General features: G+C 45.7%; 1 protein-coding gene across 5 annotated transcripts in view; it reads left to right on the forward strand.

Moving 5' to 3' along the window:
• Window positions 1-22403, forward strand: part of NBEA (neurobeachin) — a 446461-nt gene that overhangs the window by 144834 nt on the left and 279224 nt on the right. For all 5 annotated transcript variants that reach the window (XM_045839137.1, XM_045839139.1, XM_045839138.1 and 2 more), the window contains 2 exons: window positions 1128-1251; window positions 7206-7333. In XM_045839137.1, the coding sequence (XP_045695093.1) occupies window positions 1128-1251; window positions 7206-7333 (252 nt within the window). The remainder of the gene's footprint in view (window positions 1-1127; window positions 1252-7205; window positions 7334-22403) is intronic.

Consider the following 22403-nt stretch of genomic DNA (forward strand, 5'->3'; position numbering starts at 1 on the left):
CTTTACATAAAATATTTGTATTCAGCTTACAACCTTACTCTTTATTTCGCTTTCTAAAAATAGGAATTAAAATAATTTTTACCAAAATACATACCAGAAAAAGTGTTAAGGTTTTTAAAATGTGCCAGTGTAGTAGGAAAAAACCCTGCATTTGGTATATATTGATTACGTCCTTTTTTAAAGAATATAGGTAAATGAAAAATTAAATCACTTCTTTTTCTCGTTATATGAAACAAGTTATTTTGTTCTAATTTCTATTTTATGAACTAATATTAGATACAGGAATGGATGCTAGCAAGGGGTCTAGCGATAGTGTGAAGTGTACAGTATTATAATGAAAACTGAACTGTAGTAGTAAACTTCCTCCATAGTGGTTAGCGTGCGCACATTTCGTGGGCCCGCGTCCTAACGGGGCCCAGCGCCCGGGGTCTGTTTTGGCACAGGCACGCCACGTAAGCTGTGGAGTAGAAGCCCCACCGAGCAGTCTTGCTCTGTGGGCGTCAGTGTGAGATAAGGCGATATTCAGGGACACTAGATGTCTCTCAGAACCACAGCTCTTTCTTGTGCTTGCGTAGCTGGTGTGTATGGAAAAGCCTGTTCTAGAACAGCACCTGCAGGTCACTGAGGAGCACTCAGTGTGAAACGAGGGGCAGCCACACTCAGCAGAGCCCTTCCGATGCAGCTGAGGCAGCTGAGGCAGGGGGGGCGTCTGATGCCCCAGTGCCGCCGAGTCGCGCTCGGACGCCTCGAGGTAAACTGTGTCCCGGGTGAGGGGGCTGCAGACATTCCGGCACAGCCGCACACGTGAAGTTTCCGCATCTAAGTTTGCACTGTTTTATCAGCCGCATTTTATCAGAGACTGTTTCCATTTGTTGACGTCTTTTATTTATACCCCGTTTGTAACATGCAGTTTTGTTAGACTGTAATGTAAGTAAATTGGCTGACGTTTAATACAGCACGTTATTTATAATTACAGAGTTACTAGTGTACCAATAGCTGATGATTTTTTAATTGTTAAAGTATGTTTTGAAATCCAGATGAGTAATTCTATGTAGGAATGATGTAATGAAAAGTATGTTGTTAAATAAATTCATGTTTAAGGCTCAGTGTCACTCTCTTGGACACAGGTGCCGTGGATTCAGCGTCCTCCTCTTCCTCCTCCTCCAGTTTTGTGAACGGTGCTACCAGTAAAAACCTGCCTGCTGTGCAGACCGTCGCCCCCATGCCCGAGGACTCGGCTGAGAACATGAGGTATGTACGTGCCCCCCCCCACGCCCCCGCTCGCTTTGTACTCGTCTTCCGCTCTCTCAGACGGGGCAGTGGGCCCTGAGCACACGGGGGTGGTGGAGGGTCCCCGAGAACGGTCAGTGGTGGGTTCTGTGACCGTCCTTCTGAACTGCATCATTTTCATACTTTTTGCTTATTATTCATTATATAGAAATCTGCTATATTTCAGAGCCCAGAGATCTTAAATAATTTTCACACATTAACTTTGCTAAATTTATAACCCAATGTCAGTGCGTCACAATATCCAATAAAATAAAAACATGCACAGATGGTAACATAATAAAATCAGGCATCTTTGGGGTGGTAATGAAAAGTTGAAATACAGACTTTCAAAATAAATTTTCAAATTACATATAACATACATAATGGAACTCAAATAACCAAACACTTTTTTATTGTGATTAATAGATAAGAATGTTTTTTAGTGCTGTATCAAAGAGCATTCCTGGAAGAGACTGGCCCGTGTTCTTGGACTTAAAGGGCACACACACACTTGTGTGTGTCCGCATTTCTAATTCGAGCATCCCGCAGGTGCAGAGTGTGGAGGCCCTGTGCGCAAGGGGACACTCTCCTGTCTGCTCCCCGACATCCAGAAGCAGAGCCCCCCAGAACCCCCCCAGACCCCCCCACACCACCATTCTTGCTCCTCTCACCTTCCCCACCCACCCTGACTTCTCTTATGAGGCCAGTTCTTTTTTGAACTTTCTGTAAATGGGATGGTACAGTGCGTATTTTTGTCTCCGGCTTCTTCTGTCAACATTGTGTTTATGAGATTTGTCCATGTTGCATGTAGCAGTAGTTTATTTTTATTGCATTTTTATCCCTTTGTGAGCCCACATTACCAGGCACCAGCCTGTCTCGCTGACAGCCGTTGGAATCCTGTAGCTCGGCACTGTTGCCAAGGGCGCTCCGTTCGGCGTGGCGCTGCTACCTGTGCCTCGGGGCTCCTGCGTGCTCTGCACGTCTGTCTGCAGGTCTTTTGGGTAAATAACATGGAATAGAATTTCCGACTCATAGTGTCGGTGCGAGTTAGTTGGACTAGATGGTGCCAGCTGGTTTTCCTTCCTTCTTATTGACTGTATTGGGGGGACGCTGGTGAGTGAACGTGCACAGGTTCAGGTGTACAGTCTCTTGCACGTCATCTGCGCACAGTGTGGTAAGCGTTCACCACGCCGGGCCGGTCTCCCACCGTCACCAGCGGGTCTTCCCGAGCGGCTGTGTGGGCGTGCGCCGCAGCAGCAGCAGCAGCAGCAGCAGCAGCGCGTGAGAGCTCGCCGTTCCTCACGTCTTCACCGTGAAGAGCTCTCGGGGTCGCCAGCCCTCCGTGTCGGCCGTCTTGGCAGCAGCAGCAGGGCGGTGTTCCCCGCATTTGCAGCGTGCACCCTCCTGGGGATCAGTGAACTCGGGCACCCTCCTGTGTGGCACTCGGTCTTCCGGCCTTCCTGGCTTGTAGTTTGCCTGTTGAGATCTCTTGCTGATTTAAAAACAGTTGAGTTGTCTTCTCATTAATTTGTAAAAATTCTTTATGCATTTTTAAATCGAGCCCTTTGAGAATTATGTTAAATGCATCTATCTTCTCCCATTCTGTGGCTTTTCTTATCATCACCCGTGTGATCTGTTTCAGTCAATGGAAGTGGTAAGTTTTCATGAAACTCAGTTTATCGAGTTCTGTTAGTGCTTTCTCTGTTGTAGGTCACATCTCTGCCTACGTTTTCCCTGCTTTGCCTTCCGGCTGCTTTATTCACTGCTCTTCATGCTTAGGGGTGCTGCCCGTCAGGAGCCGCTCGGGGCTGTACCTACAGGGGACTGAACCCACAGGGGCTGCACCAGTCTGCACTCCCGCCGGCAGGGACTGAGGCCCTTTTCCCTCCATGCCGTCTCCCACGCCTGCTAGCCTGCCTTGTCCGCAGTAGGCACTCCGACAGAGGGCCAGCTCACGTGCGAGAAGGTGCCCGAGTTGAGTTCCCTGGCTGTTCGGGAAATGCAAGTCACATGCCACCTTCTGTTAGTCTTTCAGCATTCATACCCTCCAAGATATTCCCGCCTTTTATTTCTCATGTTTGTTGTTGGTCCCCTTCCTCCCTCCCTCTTTTCCTGCCTTGGCAGCAGTCAATTGGTTTTGTTTATATGGCCAAAGGAACATGCGTTTGCTGGAGAGAAGTGGCAGGAAGCTGTTGGACTGAGGGTCGCGCAGCAGTGCTTTTTCCCTAGTGCCTGGTTCTCGAACATCAGGTGCAGCAGGCACAGGGAAGGCTTATTCAAACACAGTGCTGCTCTCCTTTCCCGCGCCCCCCACCCCGGCCTCCGGAGCCCCTTGTAGAGGAGCCCTGGTGCCCTCCTGTTCCCCCTGGGTCTGGCGCTGAGGGTGGCTGGGGACCTGGGACAGCAGCCCTGCGGGTCGTCCAGAGGCCCTGGGCAGAGCTCTTCTCCCCACCCGCCACTCTCCCCACCCCGCCCCGCCCCGTGTGAGCGGCCCACCCTGACTGGTTCCTGCCTCCCAGGGGCTCCTTCCGCCCGCCCGGCAGACCTCCCCTGGTTCCCAGCCGTCTCCTGCACAGTGAGTGCCTCCTGCTCAGAGCCCAGGCTGTTCCGAGGGCCCTCGGCCGTCCCCTGGGGGGTTGCTCTTCGGGAGGGTGAGCTCAGTGTCCTGCGCTGTCCTCTGGGACCCGCCCTCTCAGGCTGATGTTTTTACGAAAGAGATTTTGTTTTATTGTCTTCCAGCCTGTGTAGTCTCTAATGAGAGTGTTGTTCTTACTGTTGTTTCTTGTTATAATCTGTCTGTTTTCTGATGGCCTTCTTGAATGTTTCACTTCACCGTTGGGTTTCCGCAGTTCATTATGACAAATCTTGGTTGTTAATTACTTTTCATTCTGCTTGTATTTTCTGTGCTTTTTGCAGGGGTGGTTGAAGGCCTCTGTCATTTTTTGGAAAATTCTTACTGATTGTCTCTTCACATTTCCTCTGCCCTACCTCCTCTCATTTTGTATTGCTGCCATAATTAACTGCCACAAACTTAGCAGCATGAAACAATCCCCTTCATTATGAATCATTCCGTTGGTTAGAAGTACAACTGGGGTCACACTGGGCTCACTCCGGACTTTGCCGTTCCCTATGCGAGGCTTTGGGAGGGACTCCGGTTCGTTCAGGTGTGGGCAGAATCCAGTTCCACGCCGTGGAAGGACTGGTGGCCGGAATTCTTTGGTTGACTGTCAGTCTGGGGTGGCCCTTAGCTTGCGGGGTCTCCATGCCAGTCCTCGCGTTCGCCCCCGCCTTCAGAAGCGGTGGTGGCGTGCCCAGCCGGCCGCATCTCAGGCCACTCTGCTGCCCTCCCGACGCCTCCCGGCCTTCTCTGCCGCTGCTCTCCGAGCGCGCCTGTGCGCGCTCGGCTTTCCCGGCTTCCTGTGACTAGACCAGCCCCCCGCACAGGACAGGGGGTTCTCCTCGTCTTGGCTCACGTGGCTCGATTTTTTGTTATTTTTTAACTCTTTGTTAATTTTGTTAGAATAGTTGATAAATTCCCCAAGTTGCCACAGTAACTTTCTTCTTGGAAGTCAGTAATTCTCTTTCTGAAAAGAATTTGCTCTTACATCAAGAAAAATAGCCAAAGTCAAAACAGCATCCCCAGCATGGAGTGTGCCCGCAGGCGGGAGAAAGCGTGGGGAGGAGGGAGAGAGGGGCCCGGGCGCACCCCCAGACGGAAGCGCTGCTGGCCGAGGGTTCAGAGCGCAGACCTCGCGGGGCTGTGTGGGGCTGTGTGGGCCTTCGCCAGCCGGTGCGCCCCGGGGGTATTTCTGCGTGTGAAGTACCCGAGGCTGCAGGACTGCTTTTGTTGAGCAAACGAAAGTGAACTTTCCAATAAACCTAACAGGTCACTATTTAATCTTTTCCCTAAATTAAGTAAACTGCTAGTTTTCCTTACAAAATAACTTTTGACGGAACTAGTTTATTATTTCTGGTAATTACATGTTATTTGTGTTTTAAAGTAAAAATTATACTCACAATGAAGTGGAGTGATTTGTTTATTTTTATAGGACACAAGGTCAAGGAGTGCTCCCTTGTCGAGGTGTTTTCCTTACATGCTGGCACATAAATGTTTCACGTGTGCCTGGCATTCGTGTGTTCTTCTCAGATGACAATTGAAATGTCACTATAGGTGCAGTGTTGGTGGGTTTTTTTTAAATAATTGGGGTTATTTGCTAGGTGACAGAGATGGGCATTAAGCTGAGATTTATGTTGGTACCGTTTCCCTGAAGCATATAAATCTCGTAAGGATGGAGGTCACAGGCAGCGTCTCCCTCCCTCTAACGCTGTGGTGAGGGGCCTGTCGGTCCCCACAGCCTGTCCCCTTTCTGCACTGTCCGAAGGCGAGGATGCGATGAGACTTCCTAGAGAGCTTTGTTGTTGCGATAGGGAAATCCGATTGTATCATTTCAGAATGGTTATTTGTACTTAAAAGCATTGCTGGGTAAAATGTTACATTGTTTGTCTTCTGTTAGAAAATTAAAATTATGGTTGCAAGATGATATGTATTAAGTATTATTTAATATTCTATTAAATTCTGTAAGAAAATGTTTGTGAAATACCTTATTATAAGTAATCACTTTCTGAGAAATGTCTGTTTTCATGGGTATCCTTAAGTCAAGGTGATTAATACATACCACTTACACAACACACATGTACTTAGTTGCTTTGATTAGTTTCCATTTGATAGTTAACTTTGTCACCAGAACAGTATTTTTACAGTTCTGAAGCCTTATACTTAAACCTGTAAAATATGGAAAAAGTTTTAAACTAGGGAAAAATATTCCTGGATTTAATTAAGTAACCATCCAGTAGTATAACTGTGATGTGAATCTCTATAAATCTAGCATTTTTCTAAAGTAACTTTATTCTCATGAATCAATGTGTTAAGTAGGAAAACTCATGCTTCTCTCAGAGGCCAGCTGCAGAAACACAGCAGTGGTTCTGTCTAGACTTCCCTCCTTCGTGCGGGTTGTGTTCGCCTTCGCCACACGCGCTTCAGGGGGCAGCAGCGTGGCAGGCGGCCCTGGGCAGTCAGGCGGGATAGGTGGACCGTGGGTCCGAAAAGAGGCGTTCTCCCTGCATTCCCTGGAGGTCAGGGATGACCTGCGTTTCCCCTGGCCTCGGGTGGCCTTTCCCGTGCTAGCCGCGTTATTGCCGCTCCTGCTGGAAGACTCTTGGGTTAAATCAGGCGCTCTCAGAGTGTGTTTCCTGGCTCACGGCGCCAGACCCCTGAGATTGGTCACACAGCAGCACCCAGACCTCCTGGACGAGGGCCTGGGGGCCAGGGAGGTCGCGGGCAGGTGACTGCGATCTCCATCCCCCCACCCCAGGAGCCTGGCACCACGTCTCCGTCGGTGCTGGCTTCCAGCGTCCCACAGTGGGCTTGTCTTCACAGAGTCTGAGCAGGCCACCCCCGCAACCATTTCTCTGCCCAGAGCTGTTCTCCGGAATTGGGTCATGCCAAATTCCAGCTACTCCCTTACTTGCTTAGCTTTGGAGGGACTTCTCAGGGAACTCGGGAGGTCAGAGTTAATTCTTGTAACCGGCGCAGTGATCCGTGCAGTAAGTAAAGCGCGGAAGGACAGACGGAGAAGACATGCAGGGGCGCCTTTTCCCGGCACAGCCAGGACTGTGAAGAGAGGCCGCAGCCCGCAGGTTGCAGACCCCTGGCCTCCCCCGCAGACTTCTCACTGGGCGGGGCGGCTGCCTCCTCTGCGCAGCCCGGACCCTCGGGGAGCGGGTCCGCGTTCCCTCCCCGGGAGCGAAGAAGCCTCATTACTTAGTGGGTTAGGGTGGGCTTCCGCCATTTTCAAAGGTTTTGATTTAGAAATAAAGTTTATTTGACTTTTTATTTTGAATTATATTTACTAGTCTTTATGTCTTAATTTCAACAGCATCACTGCAAAACTTGAAAGAGCTTTAGAAAAAGTTGCTCCTCTTCTTCGTGAAATTTTTGTAGACTTTGCCCCATTCCTGTCTCGCACACTTCTTGGCAGCCATGGACAAGAGCTATTGATAGAAGGTATGATTTCTCTCTCTATTCTAATTGCTTTAGTTTCCTGTGATGTTCTGTTAATCATGGCATAATTCGTACTTTGGAGGGATATGTATTGCCAGAAGAATATAAAGACATCGCTTCTGCATATTCCGATGAGGTTTTCATATATGCTTTCTCCTTGTTCGTTGTTTTAAAAAATAACATGCTCGTACAGTCAGTGTTACTGCACAGCCAGAAACAGGAGGAAGAACTTGGAGAGGCTGTCGGGCTGGGGGGCTCTGGCTCCTACGAACGCAGTCTCCCAGGGCTGCCTCTGAGCGGCCGTCCCAGGATGTCCGCCTGAGAGAGCCAGGCTTCCTGATGTGGCCTTTCATCCACGTGGTGTGTGTTACGTGCGAACCTGCAACTGAGCAAATGCAAGGGACTGCCCAACTGGGAGTGTTTTCCTCAATAGCAGCTTCAGTGGCATGAGAAGGCATCGGCTGTTGTGAAGGTTTGATTTATGCACTTCATGTAGAGAGTTCTGAAAGAAATGTTACCTGGAGCCTTATTGACTTAAAAGCTTAGCTTTATAAATAGGAAATTTGGGAAGGGGTGATCAACACGCAGACGGCCCTGGGTGCCACTTGCTGGGTTTAGGAGCCGCCTCGGTGCTCCTCTGCCCCTAACGTCCCACTTGCTGTAGCGGCTTTGCTGTCCCGCTGCGGCCTTGTCTCGGCTGTGTTTGCACCATCTCTTTCGGGACCATGGTACTTGACAGCTGGACTGAGTTTAAATCCCTAACCTACTGCTTTCCCAGCTCTGTGACTTTTGAGGCTTAGCTGCCTGGTTTTCTTTTAATGTATTGTAGTGATTATGCTATTACAGTTGTCTCAATTTTTTCCCTTTTACCTCCCTTTGCCCAGTACCCCCTTCCCTGCAGCAGTCCCCTGCCCTTAGTTCATGTCCATGGGTCATGCATATCAGTTCTTTGACATCTCCATTTCCTATACTTTCCTTAACCTCCCCCTGTCTATTTTGTACCTACCAATTAAGCACCTTGATCCCTGTAACCTTTACCCCCATTCTCCGCCTTCTCTGCTGATAGATAACCCATCTAATGAGACACAGTCAGTGTTAGGGGGCTCTTGTGAGGATTGCACTGTCGGAGCACACAGAGTTTTACAGCGCATGGCGGGCTGTTCATTTAAAAAAAAATCCTGAGTTCTTGCTCTAGGTTAGGTGCCATCTTGGGTACCTGGAATGTATTAGTAACAGAAAAGGTCCCTGTCTGGTGGAGCTTGTACTCCAGCAAGGAGAGAGATCAACTAAGCATTAAGCATATGTACTCAAGTCAGAGAGAATGTCGGAAGTCGGGAAACGCTGTGCAGAAGGATAGGTGCCGCCCTGGGGACCGGGAGCCTGGAGGCGGCAGGGCTGCAGCGCCGTCTGAAAGTGAGGTGGACTGTCCGCAGGCCGGCAGTTCGAGCTCCGTCTGGGCGCCGAGGCGAGCTGCGCACTCTCTGCAGGCGGGGGCGGCGCTCCGCAGCCTGTGTTACTGTCACAGTGGGAAACAGGTTCGGTGAGCACCATCGGAAAGTAAACCCTGAATGGTTCCCCTAAAAGTCTCTTGTTCTCTCTGTTTCTGTGTGTCTCTTCCTAAAACAATTTGGCACATTTACAGAAGAAGTTTACTGTTATCAAAGACATACTAAAATAAACAGAATAAATTTATTCATGTAGCAATGCAAGTACTGGGTCCCGTGCTGTTACTAAAAGTGAGACCAAATCAGGACCAAGTTTCCGAGCAGCCACAACAAAGGTGGATTTATTCTAAGTTACATGGCTCATATTACTGGTCCCTAAGTGGCAGTTTATGACTATACGGACTAATTAAAATGTAAGGAATTGCCATCAAGTAAGTTTTTAACTGTCCTATGTTGGTCAGCCAGTACCCCATGTGTATAGCCCCCTTTCCAGAATCTTCCGTGGCCATACATTTGGACTGCTTTTTTATTTCTTCCCAGCACTTCAGAGAGAAGGAAGGAGAAATGGGTGGGTAATCGAGAATAATTTTTCTTGGACTTATCTAAGTTTACCTTAAATATTCTGAACTCAATTGAAAAGGCATTAGAATATGCCACTTAAATTTTTTAAAAATGACTATGCTAAAAATGAAACATTGAAAGAAGTTATGTATTGGAAATCACTTTGTGTTCACTGGGCAGAGTACAATTTTATTTTGTAACTTTCCTGCATCCAAAGATATACCCTAAATTTAATATATCCTATTTTTTAAGATTTTATGGATGTAATGTGCATATTCTTTTTTCTGTTAAAGTTATTTTTCTTAATAAAATGACAGTAAATGGTAGATCTTAGGTTCAAGTTTTGTTTTTTAAATACCATTATTGGCAAAATATAAAATTGACAACCTTAAGATAATGGTCCTTCAAATTTCTGCCAGTTCATACAATCCAAAAATCAAGAAACTGTCCTATAAAGGGCACACTTTGAAAGCGAGATGGACTGTACGCAGGCCGACAGTTTCCTCACAAGGTGGTCAGACCATCTTTTCCGGACTCCACGAGCACCGTCCTCTTGCCACTGTCGCACGCCGTCCTGTCCTGCACGTGTCCTTCTGCACCAGATGCCGCTCCTGCTTTCTGCTCCTGAAAGTGTCCTCGTTCTCTGGGTCCCGCCTCAGGTTTCTTCTGCCATGTCATTGCCTTCTCCGGCACAGCCCTGTGCCACTTTCACTTATACAGTAGGAATAAAAGTATTTTTCACTTGTAAACAGAAAGAATCTAATTGTTCATATTAACATTGCCTAACTTAGATTCTGGCACATAATAATTTAGAGTTCATTTTCCTTGTACTTGAACAGAACATTCTTTTCCATTAGTAATTTTGGGAAAAGGTAAGTTGTGAAAATAAGAAAGACTGTTGAAATTGTGTGTTGTGTGGTGGAAATCCCAGCTTGGACCTTGGACACCCAGGGCCCCTTCTGGCACCTTGTGTGGCCCATGCATGTGCACACGCGCGTGCACACACGTTGTCTCCCGTCCAGCTGGCGAGCACATGCACGCTCTTTAGTCTCCCCCCCAGCTCCCCTCCCCAGCCTCTCTAAGGGGCCGCAGGTCCCTCTCCCCTGAGAGACGCTGCACGCGGCTGTGAGGCGCTCAGGGGTTTTCACGGTAAAGATGTCCGGCGGCGGGCAGGTCTCTTTGCTTTTGACTCCGTCACTGTGTGTGTCTGGTGGGGACACGGCTGGGTTTAGGTGACTGAAGGCATTCAGTGTCTTACAAAGAGAAAAGGCAAGTGATCTTATTTTAAGTAATCATACAATATATTTGAATTGCATGTTTATCTTACATTCTTTTTCTGACATGTATTAATTTATTTGTTTTCTTATAGAACAGTTAATATTTGGGAGTTTTTATTATTACATGCTTTAAAATACAAACTAAAATAATGTTCTTTAATTTTTTAAATTTGTCACTTATATTAGCCAACCTGTGTTAAATTTATTCTTGTATGATTCTGGAGTACTCAATGCAGTTTATATCTTTTAAGCTCATTTATTATTAACAGCAGCTATTTTTACATAGCTTTTAGGGTGTGTATACTTCTCTTGGCAGTAATTAAGGATTTTGAAGACAGTAGTTACGGGGAGCTTACTGAATTTCCTTTAAGAAAATTCTAGCTTTTCAGTTTGCAAACCATGGCATGTGAATGAGAGTGACTGTGTGTGTGACTAGGAGATCCCGCAGCCTGCGGGGACAGAACAGCACGGGGCCCGAGGCTGCTCCCTGGGCCTCGTGCCGCCTGGAGAAGGCTGTGGGCTGGCCGCTGACCGGCACGAGCGGGTTAGATCTTGGTCAGTTTTATTCAGGGGCCTAAGAAGGACAGTGGGCCTGGAGCTGTAATTAGTGTTAAGGAGACCGCAGTCATTCCAGCTGACTCGAGGAGAAGGTGCTTGGGGAGGGGGGGCTGTTAGCACGGTGAGGGTGGGCCTTCCCTCTGCCCTGATCCATCGTGGCCTAGCAGGGCCCTGGGAGGTCGCTGTTCAGATTCTGTGAGCACTCTCTGTTTGCCTGGGAACCCAGAGAATGGTAAAGGTAACTCTGTTATCATGAGGGTACACACAAGCAAGTGTCCTGAGCATCGGGGGCAGGAAATGAAATACAATTAGGAATCCCGGAAGTGGGAGGAGGGAGTCAGTGACCCAGGCTACTCCCTTTACCTCTTAAGGCAAGTTCGTAGCCTCTTGTTGCTTCTCTCTGTGTGCCAACTCAGTTTTTTTCTTCTCTCCAGACCAGCTCCACTGTCTCAGTCATCAGAACATCCGTTAACTTGAAATGTGCTTTTCATGTCAATATCTTTCATCACCTGACTGTAATAAGACCAAAAGAGCACCTGCCCGGCTCAGCCGCCGGTGTGCCTCTGTTACCATTGGTTACCGCGGCTGTGGGCGGGAGGGCAGCTTGACCGCAGCACCCTGGCGGCCCTTGGAGACGTGGTCTGTAAGCTGACACATCTGAGAACAGAACAGCAGCGGTATGGGACGTGGCACTAACAGGCCAGCTGCACACTTGGTGCCATCAGTCAGTGTTTTATTGCACTCGTGTGACGTTCGAGACCAGCACGTGTTAGAGGACGGGAAGACAGCCCGAGGTTTCCACCTCCACCGCGAGGACATCACTAAAGTGGTGTTCTAAAGGGAGTGAGCCTTGGAGCACATACAGTAACTGTATGGCTGCCTCACTAGAAAAATGTATATGTTCACTTTAATTTAAAAGTTATATACAAAATGTCGTTTCAGAAGTTACTTAAAAATTGCAATAACAAAAAACTGCCTGTGACCAATTCAGGGTAGATGGCAATGGCACACAGTTTTTAAATATCCCCGAATCCCCCCATGAAAACAGACATAACAGTAGATGGTAACATAATAGCTACCAGCCCCCTTCATAACCACTGGCCCTTAGGGACAATAAGTGGGCACTTACAGTGAACCTGAATGACAGGATACCCCCTGCATGCCCGACTGTCACGGGGGACAGGCCCTTCACAGGCACGAGACAGGCGTGCTGGCAGCAGGTGTGTGGGAGAGACCGTGGACAGCAAGGGGGCCGCTGAGGACCCTGGGCTGCACACAGGCCCCGGGGAACCCAGGCGGCCGGTCTGAAGGAGAGCTGCTGACACGGGGGAGCCCGGGAGCTCCGCAGTGACGCTTCTGTCACCAGGGCCATCTGGTCTCCATGAGACAGTCCCCCCAGTCGGTCATCATCCAGGACGGAGTCCCACCCTGAGGTTAAACTGCTGTAAATGGAACTTAGACAAAGAGAAAGTCCAAGGAAACTGGAGGAGGCGGACAGAGCTAGTTGGTCTCAGGAAGGAGGCTCTCCTCTTTCTGAAAGCTCCATGAAAACAAACAAGTGGAATCTCCAGAACCTGACGGAAAAGAAGAAGGAAAAGAAACCCACCTAAAAGCCATCTGATAATTCAGGTACATTAAATGAACATAAAACAATAACCAGCAAAAGTGATTTCAGTCCCATGTATTATGACAAGAAAAATGAGGAGTAGGAAAAAAGCCGCTTGTACCCAAGTAAAAGGTGCTGAGTTTCTAAAGCGACTAAAGGACAGAAGGCGACACACCAACTCATACACTGTAGAGTCGTGATTTAGGGAGTCCCTCAGGTTAGGTGGTGAAGCCTGAGGCAGAGCTCAGAATAAAGGGAAGGTTATTTTAGAGATGAAGGTGAAATCAGAAGAATAAAGAAGGGGGTAATGTTTATAATGAGAAAAAATAGGAATGTAAGAATCAAATTTTAAATTTCGAAAAAGAAATGAGTACAGACTCTAGAAAATGAGAAGACAAATTTAAAATATCTAATATACATGAGAGTTTCCAAAGAAGAAACTCGAAACAAATAACAGAAAAATAATGTGATCTGTTATTCAAAGACAATCCTAGAATTAAAAAAAAAATAGAAAGAGATTTTTTCTTCTAGAAGAAAACATAGGCAATAATATCATGGACATTTTCGTTAGTAATATTTTTCTGATATATCTCCTTGGGCAAGAGAAGCAAAACAAAAAGAATAAACAAATGAGACTATGACAAAACAATGCACTGAAGGAAAGACTATACTACCAGTGATACAATGTTAATATCTAAAATGTTTAAACACAAACAATGCCCCAAAATAAAACCAAACAATCCAATTAAAAAATGGGTAGAGGACCTGAATAGACATTTCTTCAAAAAGGACAAAGATGATCAATGTATGAAAAGATGCTCAATGTCAGTAATCCTCAGAGATATGCAAATTAAAATGACAATGAGATCTCTCCTCCACCTGTCAGAATGGCCATCATCAATAAATCCACAAACAAGTGCTGGCGAGGACCTGGAGAAAAGGGAACCCTAGCGCACTGTTGGTGGGATTGCAGACTGGTGCAGCCACTGTGGAAAACAGTATGGAGTTTTCTCAAAAAAATTAAAAATGGAATTAATTGCCTTATGACCCAGCAGTTCACTGTTGGGTATATATTTGAAGAACCAAAACACTAGTAATTCAGAAGAATACGTCCACACCCATGTTCATTGCAGTGTTATTTACAGTAGCCAAGCTGGGGAAGCACCCCCGATGCCCATCAGCAGACGTGTGGTAAAAAGCTGTGGTGCATTCACACAATGGAATGTTACTTGACCATAAAAAAAAGTGAAATCTTAACCATTTCTGATAGCATGGATGGACCTAGAGGGTATTATGCTAAAGGAAGTAAGTCGTTCAGGGAAAGACAGGTACCGTATGATTTCACTTACACGTGGAATCTAAAAACAAACAATGTAAAACAGAAACAGACCCATAGATACACAGAACAGACTGATGGTTGCCAGAGGGGAGGGGCTTGGGGGCTGGGTGAGGAAGGTGAAGGGATTGAGAAGTGCAGATTGGCAGCTACAGAACAGTCATGGGGGTGTAAAGTACGGCATAGGGAATACACTCAATAATCACATAATAATTGTGGTGCCAGGCGGGTACCAGAAATATCAGGGAGACACTTTGTAAACTATATGGTTGTCTAACCACTGTGCTGCACCTCTAACACTAATACATAATAATAGTGAATACACACTGTAATTTTAAAATGCCCTTTTTTAACTTTACTTAAATGTGCACTGAATATCTCAAGAAATAACTCAGATGACCAACATTGAGACATAATCTAGTGAAGTCCATGGACTTTAAAGAAAAAAGAAAAAAACATTTTGGCTATCACAATACAAATAGAAATTAACTTACAATGAAAGAGAATTCTGTTGTCATCACACTTTGTGACAGACTTATTTTCTAACGAGAAGAAAATGCAGTTAGGATATTTAAGACAAGGAATGAGAATGTCAGAAAACCGACTTTTGTGCACAGAGACTGCAGATGAAACTGTTAACGAGAAAGAATTCAGGGACTGTTACTGCCTTGAGCCCCTCGTGAGGAGCTGGCTACAGGATGCTTGCCTGGCAGCCGGCCCCCCGCGGAGATGTCAGCGGGCTCTGGAGGGCCCGCGAGGCGGGGTGTGCACGGAGAACCAGCTGGAAGGTGGCCCGGGGAGAGCACAGGAGCAGTGGCTGAGTGCTGGGTTACTGAAACAGGTGGGGGGACGGCGATTGCATTTGTAGTGTTGTCATCATTATTACGTGAAACTGTTACACGATGCTGGATATGAGCTAGTTAGTAATTATTGCCATTCTAATTCTTATCCCATGTGCCCAGATACCGAGATTCTCATTCAGTAAAGGCATGCAGGCACGCACACGCACACACTGGCCGTGCCCACTGTTTGCCTGGGCACCGTGAAGTCCGTATCAGTGCGCAGACCAAACACCCAGGTTACAGTCTTGAAATACCACTCTCCACCGAAGAAGTCAGGGCTTCTTGGAGAAGTGGGTGCTTTCACAGCTGGGGCAGGAAGTGTTCGTGGTTTTCTGGCCACACTGGGGGGTACCAGAAACCACCGACGGCATGAAAGACTCTAGGTAGGAAAGGCGGAGGTGCTGCTGGAAGACATTCTTTCTGCCAGCGATAGAGTGTTTTGAGCATCAGTAAGTGTAATTGCTGTGGCGCATTTATTACATGAATGTGTTTAAGTCCATCAGTTTAAAAGTGACTTTTAAAATGATTGGGTGAAAGAGTATGATACAGAACTGACACATTATTTTGAAAACTTATAAAGGGAAAGATCGTTTCTGTCGTTTCTTTTTAATTATGTTATTTGTGTTATCAGGTCATTGAGGAGGGAGGTTTTCTTTTTATAGAAATGTAAGTACATGTGGTAAAGGACAGAAGGATATTTAAGTGAGAGCATTATGATTTAGCATCCTGTCAGGAACTGCCGGTGACACCGCAGAGAGAGAACCAGACTACCCGGTGGGGGCGCCGTCCCTCTCCGAGACTTGCTGGCCGGCCAGAGGGGCGGACGGGTGCGCGGGCGGGTGGCCCCGCTCCCCGAAGCTGAATCCCATCGAGCCTGTGTCCCCAGCATTTGAAACTCTGTCCTGGGGATTCCGTCACCAACACTAACTCTGGTGGAAATTCTGCACCACAGGTGTCTCAGTTTCTTCAAATAAGTTAAGTGTAAATAGAAAGAGATAAATGTAAAGTGGAAGAGGAAGTCAAAAAGCTTTAGGAGACACATCAGAAAGTGGTGGCACTGAGTTGTTCACGGGCGTATCTGAATCGGGCAGGCCATGTCTGTGGACGCCGGGACGATGGCCCGCCCCGCCGGGGAGGCTGTGACCGGGGCAGCACGCTGGGCGCGCGTCCGCCTCTGGGGCCGGGGCGCGGGCAGGGAGGCCTCCGCTGTGTTCTGTTTCACAGAAGAGTCTGTCATGCCCTCCGTGGGGGAAGTTCCAAAAGACTTAATTACATCAAAGACGTAAATAATGGCGAACTCTATCCTGTTGATAATATGAAGACAGTATCACCAAAAAGTAAATTATGTCCATAATAGTCCATCAACTTCAGCGAAAATTTTATTTCAAACACTGAAATTCTTTTCAAGGAATTCGATGACCGTTCTTTTAAGTTTCAACAGTTGAAGGGAGGGTTCAGTGTAACCCAGGAAGCTGTCGTGATTTAAACAGAGCGGCAGTGGCCCCGAGGCCGACCACTGTGTCGGAGTGAACGTCGGAGCCAGTGGCCCCACTCGCCCTGTGGCCAGGAGCTGCCGCCGCGGGAAGGAGTGAGCCGGGAAGTGAATGCAGCGGGAGCAGTGGGATATCCTTTGTGGGTTAAAGAAAAGACAGAAATTGGATCCTTTCCTCATTAAATACACAAAAGCCACTACTGATGGGAAAAAGAAAAACATCAGATGTTGCAGAACAGAAAATACAGAAAACTACCCAAAGCATGAAGTGTGGAGATTACTACCTCCAACTGTGTTAAAGGGATGTCAGTACTTCAAAGGGCACCTTACACAGGTGAGCGATGGAGGGGACATCCATGTGGTGGGGGACCAGGAAGCTCTGGGCTCTCGTCTCCCCCAGAAACACCGAAGAAGCAACCACATGCAGACAAGAGTGGCTTTGCGGGAACTCCAGCAGCCACTGAAGAAGCTGTAGCAAACCAGCGAACGCCAGAATGGCTGGGGTGTTGATGCCGTGTGGCTTGCTTGGGTGCCATCCCCTCCCCAGTGCGATGTGGCTAGCATCCTTGGCCAGGATGATGTGAGGGGACTCCCCACTTTTTCCATTAGACGGACGGAAGGAGCAGAGCTTCCTGGTGATGTGCCAGTGTGTCTGATGACTGCCCTGGGCCAGGGGTCTGCACTGCCCGCCTCAGCACCCTGGTAGGCCCGGTGGCTGGTGCCTCCCGCAGGACAAAGGCCCTGAGCAGTGGCCATCGCCACAGCCTGTCAGATGGCAGTGGTCCGCCAGCCCGCGTGCATCTGGGGCAGAGGTGATGGGACCAATTATAGTCAAAATGCAAATGTTTCATGCAGAAACATGTTGGAGACCCTCCAACATGTTAGAGGGAAGTTACGATGTTTAAAAGCAGAAGTTTCTCCAGGAGCAGGAATAGAAGGACATGTACAGACACAGGGGGTGCTGGTCCCCAGAAAACACTTGAGAAGCCCGAGCTGCTCAGCCAGGCTGGTTTGTAAAGGCCTCCCCTCCACCGAGGCCAAAAGAAAAAAGCAGGCTGGCACCTAAACAAAATCAAGGAAATGTTTCTGAGTAAGACAGGAACATCAACAAAGACAAATTATAAAAAAGAACCGAAGTCTGGAGCTGAAAAATACAGCACTTCAATCAAAAATTCACTCAAGGAGTTTCAGATCTAAGCTGATCAGGCAGAAGAAGGGATCAGTGAATTTGAAGACAGCTCATTCATTTGTTTTTCCTCTGTATTACTGACACCATTGCAGCCGTCCCCATTGACCCCTCTGCCCGCCCGCCTGCCTTTCCCTCTGGCCACGCCGCACTGTTGTCTGTGTCCTGGGTCGTGAATGCGTGTCCTTGGTTGACCCTTTCACCTTCTTTCAGCATCTCCTCCTCCCTCCGCTCTTCTGACAGTGGTCAGTCTGTTCTCCTTGTCCATACCTGTGTTTCTGTTTTGTTCCTCATTTTATTTTGTTCATTGGATTCCACGTAAGAGGGAAATCACATTTTATTTGTCTTTTTCAGACTGGCTTCTTTCACTTAGTATAATGCTCTCCAGGTCAACCCATGCTGTCACAAAGGGTAAACACCCCTTCTTTATAGCTGCATACTATTCCATTGTGTAAATGTGCCGCTGTCTTTTTAAACACTTGTCTACTGATGGGCACTTGGGCTGTTTCCAGACCTTGGTAATTGTACACGACACTGCTGTCCACAGAGGGATGCAGCTGTTCTTTCAAATTAGCGTTTCAGGATTCTTACAATGTATTTCCAGCAGTGAGGTCACTGAATCAAAAGGCAGTTCCCTTTCTAATTTTTTTTAGGAAACTCCATACTGCTTTCCACAGTGGCTGCACCAATCTGTGCAGCCACTGTGGAAAGTACTCCCACCAACAGGAAAGACAGGTTATTTAAAATTATTAAGTTAGAGGAGCAAAAAGTAAAAAGGAGGAGGAAAAGTGAGTAGAGTCTAAGGGACTTAAAGGCCCATTATTTGGCAGTATGGGAATCCCAGAAGGAAAAGAAAGAGTAAGGCAGAAAGTGCATATGAAGAAATAGTAGCTGAAAATTTCTCAAATTTGAGTAAAGAGACACAATTTCAAGAAGTTAAAGTTCAACTAGGATAAATACAAACAGACATCTAAGATACATTATAATCCAATTGTGGTAAGTCAGAAATAAGAAATCTAAAAGGTATAAGAGAAAAACGATTTGTTACATACAAATGAGCTTCTACAAGATTGTCAGTGGGCTTTTTAACAGAAATCCGACATGCCCGAAAGCAGTGGCATGTGTTTGAAGAAGAAAAACTGTTGACTAAGAATACCACATCCACCACAACTGTCCTTCAAAATGGGGAGGTCGTAGGACTTTCCCAGATGAGCAAAGAGACTTAGGAATTCTTCCTCACTAGACCAAATCTAGAAGAAATGAATGAGTCATTCCAGGAAATGGATTCTAGAGAAGAACTTGAAGACACAGGAAAATGCAAGGCTCTCCAGTAACGGTGTGGGTGTGGAAGCGCCCTGTGTTATCACAGCGCCACTTCTGGTTCTTCCCTAGGACCTAGAAGACAAGAGGGGTGCAGAGCAGCACCTCCAGCACTGTGACAGTGGCCCTGGCGTGCATCGCTGTGCTCTGCGACGACAGTGACGTGACCTGTGGAGGCTGGCAGAGATGTGGAGGAGGGGAGTTTTGTGAACAGTTGGTTAAAATGTTAGTATGTTTTATGTAACCCCCATGAAAACGACAAAGAATATACCTCTAGAATTTACACAGAAGAAAATAAGAAAGAAATCAAAGCATATCACTTTTAAAAACTGAACACAAGGGAAGGTAGCAGGGGAGGAAGTGACGGACAGCATGCTGTAGGGCACATAAAAAACAAGCCCCATAATGCCAGTCATTAGTTCTCCAAATCAGTAATTACTCAAAATGTTAAGTGTATTAAATGCTTCAATCAAATGGCATACATTGGCTGAATGTATCAGCCCCTCCCCGCCCTTCAAAAATACCCAACTGCATGGAGCTCACTTTAAATCTAAGCACACACCTAGATAGACAGTGAAAGGGCAGGGAAATTAATGTATTTTATACAGATAGTAACCAAAAAAGGGGTGGCTATACTAATATAAGGCAATACATACTTTAAAAAATTGTCATAAGAGGTAAAGAGGGACTATTATGAGTGTGAAAGCATCTGTTCACTAATAAAACAATTGTAAAGTCACATGCATCAAACATGAGAGTCCTCATGTACATAGAGCAGACCGGCAGACTCAAAGGGAGAGGTGACAGACTATCTAGAATAATAGTAGGAGACTTCCCCACATCCCACAGTGGACGGAGCAGCCACAGAAGGCCACTGTGGAAGGAGGTGGCCTGAACAACACCAGACATCAATTGAACCAAAGAAGCACACGCAGGACGTAACACCCAAGAATAGAATAGGTGGTATTCTCACGTGTACAGTATTTTCCAGGAGAGACTGCGGACTAGACCACAAAACATGTCATAGTACATTTCAAATGATTTGATTCATACTAAGGTTTCTGTTCACAATGGAATGAAACTAGAAATCAATAGCAGGAGGAAAATTAGAAAGTCCACAAATGCGTGGAAATTAACACACACGAAATAATATTAGGTCGAAGAAAAATCTCTAAGGAAACTAGAAAAGATGTCCAGACGAATGAAAAATGAACTATAGTATACCAAAACTACAAGATATGCAAAAGGCAGTTCCTAAGATGGAAAGTTGTAGCTATAAAATGTTACATTTAAAAACAGATTTTAAAATAATAAACTGACTATATACTTTGAGGAACTAGGAAAAGAACAAATTAAACCCATAACTGACAGAAGAAAGGAAATAAAGATTAAAGCAAAAGAGATAATAGGAAAACACTACAGAAAGTCATCAAAAAAACAAGAGTTGGTTCTTTGTAAAGATTAACGGAATAGACAAGCCGATAGCTAGATTGAACCAAGACCAGAAGAGAGGCCGTTTAGATAACTAAAATTTAAAACAAAAAGAGGGGGCATTACACCCTGTGTCACGGATACAAGGGGATTATAAGGAGTACTGTGGCAAGTCATGTGCCAAGGAATTGTGTGTCTTAAATAAAATGAATAAATTCCTAGAAACACTTGACTTACAACGAATCAAAAAGAAATAGAAAATCTGAACAGACATAAAAGGAGGAAAGAAAGAGATTGAATTAGTAATAAGAAATCTTTACCCCCTCCAAAAAAAAAAAAAAAGCCTCAGCCAAATGGCTTCACTGGCGCCTTGGCCCAGACATTTAACAGTTAGTACCCATCCTCCTCAGACTCTTCTGAAAAATCGAGGAGAAGCCAGCATTTCTCTGACACTATAAATTCAGACCAAAGTCCTTTATGAATATGGATGCAAAAATCCTTAACAAAATACTAACAATCCAAATCAGCATCATATTAAAGAGATTATACTCATGACCAAGAGAGATTTATTCCTGGAATGTGAGGATGGTTCAATGTACAAACTTTATCAATGTAAGACAAAATGAAGGGGAAAACTACATGATGCAGAAAAAGCATTTGACAAAATTCAGCACCTTTCATGACAAAAACACTTAAACTAGGAAAGAAGGAAACCACTCCTAAAATCAGGAAGAAGATAAGGATCCCACTTTCAACAGTTTTATTCAACATAATACTGTAAGTCTTAATTGGAGGAGTTATGTCAGAAAAAGAAATGAAGGCATCAACTTGGAAAGGAAGAAGTAAAATCTGTTTGCATATGACATGGTATTAACATATAGAATGTTAAATATCCTACAAAATACCTGTTAGAACTACTAAATGAATTTAGCAATGTTAGCACTCCCAAAATGAGTTTCTGCACACTTAACACTGAAAAATACAAAGGAAATTAAGAAAACAATTTGACTTACAATAGCAGCAAAAAATAATAAAATAGTTAGAAATAAACGGAAGAAAAGGCATACTCTAAAAACTTCACATTATTGGTGAGAGAGATGAAAGAAGACAGATAATTGGAAAGCTATCTCATGTATGATATATTAATATTTCAGTAATATCCAAAGCAATCTACAGATTTAATATAACCCCTGTCAAAATCCCAAAGGTGTTTATTTCAAACATAGCTAAATCTATACTAAAATTTATATAGAATCTCAAAGGAACCCAAACATCCAAAACAATATGGAGAAAGAAAGTTGGAGGTTTCATGCTTCCTCACTTCAAAACGTAATCATAACATTGTGGTTCTGGAATAAACACCGGCATATATATAGACGGATACAACAGAACCTCTAGCCCAGAAATAAATTCTCGCGTATGTGGTCAAATGGTTTTTGACATGGGTGCCAGGACTGTTCAGTGGGGAAAAGACAGTGTGCTCAAAAAAACTTGCAAAGACTAGATGTCCACATGCAAAAGAATGAAGTTGAACACCGTCAGCAAAAATTAATTTCAAAAGGGTCAAAGACCTACATGTAAGAATTCAAGGCATGAAAGTCTAGCACACAACGTGGGGAAAGGCTCCGGGATGCTGGATCTGGTGGTGATTTCTTGGATAAGACAACAAGAGCACAGTCAACAAAAGGAAAAACACAAATCTGACTACATCAAAGTTAAAAAGTTCTGTGCACCAAAGGACACCATCAATAGAACATCAGAACAGCCTAGAGAAATGCAGAAACCTCTGCATACTACCTGCCAAGGAGTTAATATTGGGACTGTATGAAGAACTCCCCCCATTCAACAAGATAAACACGCATAATTTAAAAAATGAGAATGTCAAAGCCACAAGATACCACCTCACACCCACAGTCAGGGTTAATATCAAAGCACCAGAAAATAGCCTACTGCCAGGATGTGGAGAAAGGGAAAGACCTTGTGTGCTGTTGGGGGTATGTGAGATGGTTTAGCCAGCAC

Source organism: Phyllostomus hastatus, unplaced genomic scaffold (assembly GCF_019186645.2).
Source record: "Phyllostomus hastatus isolate PE091 unplaced genomic scaffold, TTU_PhHast_1.1 phas_contig_29, whole genome shotgun sequence".
In the NCBI taxonomy this organism is placed as follows: Eukaryota; Metazoa; Chordata; class Mammalia; order Chiroptera; family Phyllostomidae; genus Phyllostomus; species Phyllostomus hastatus.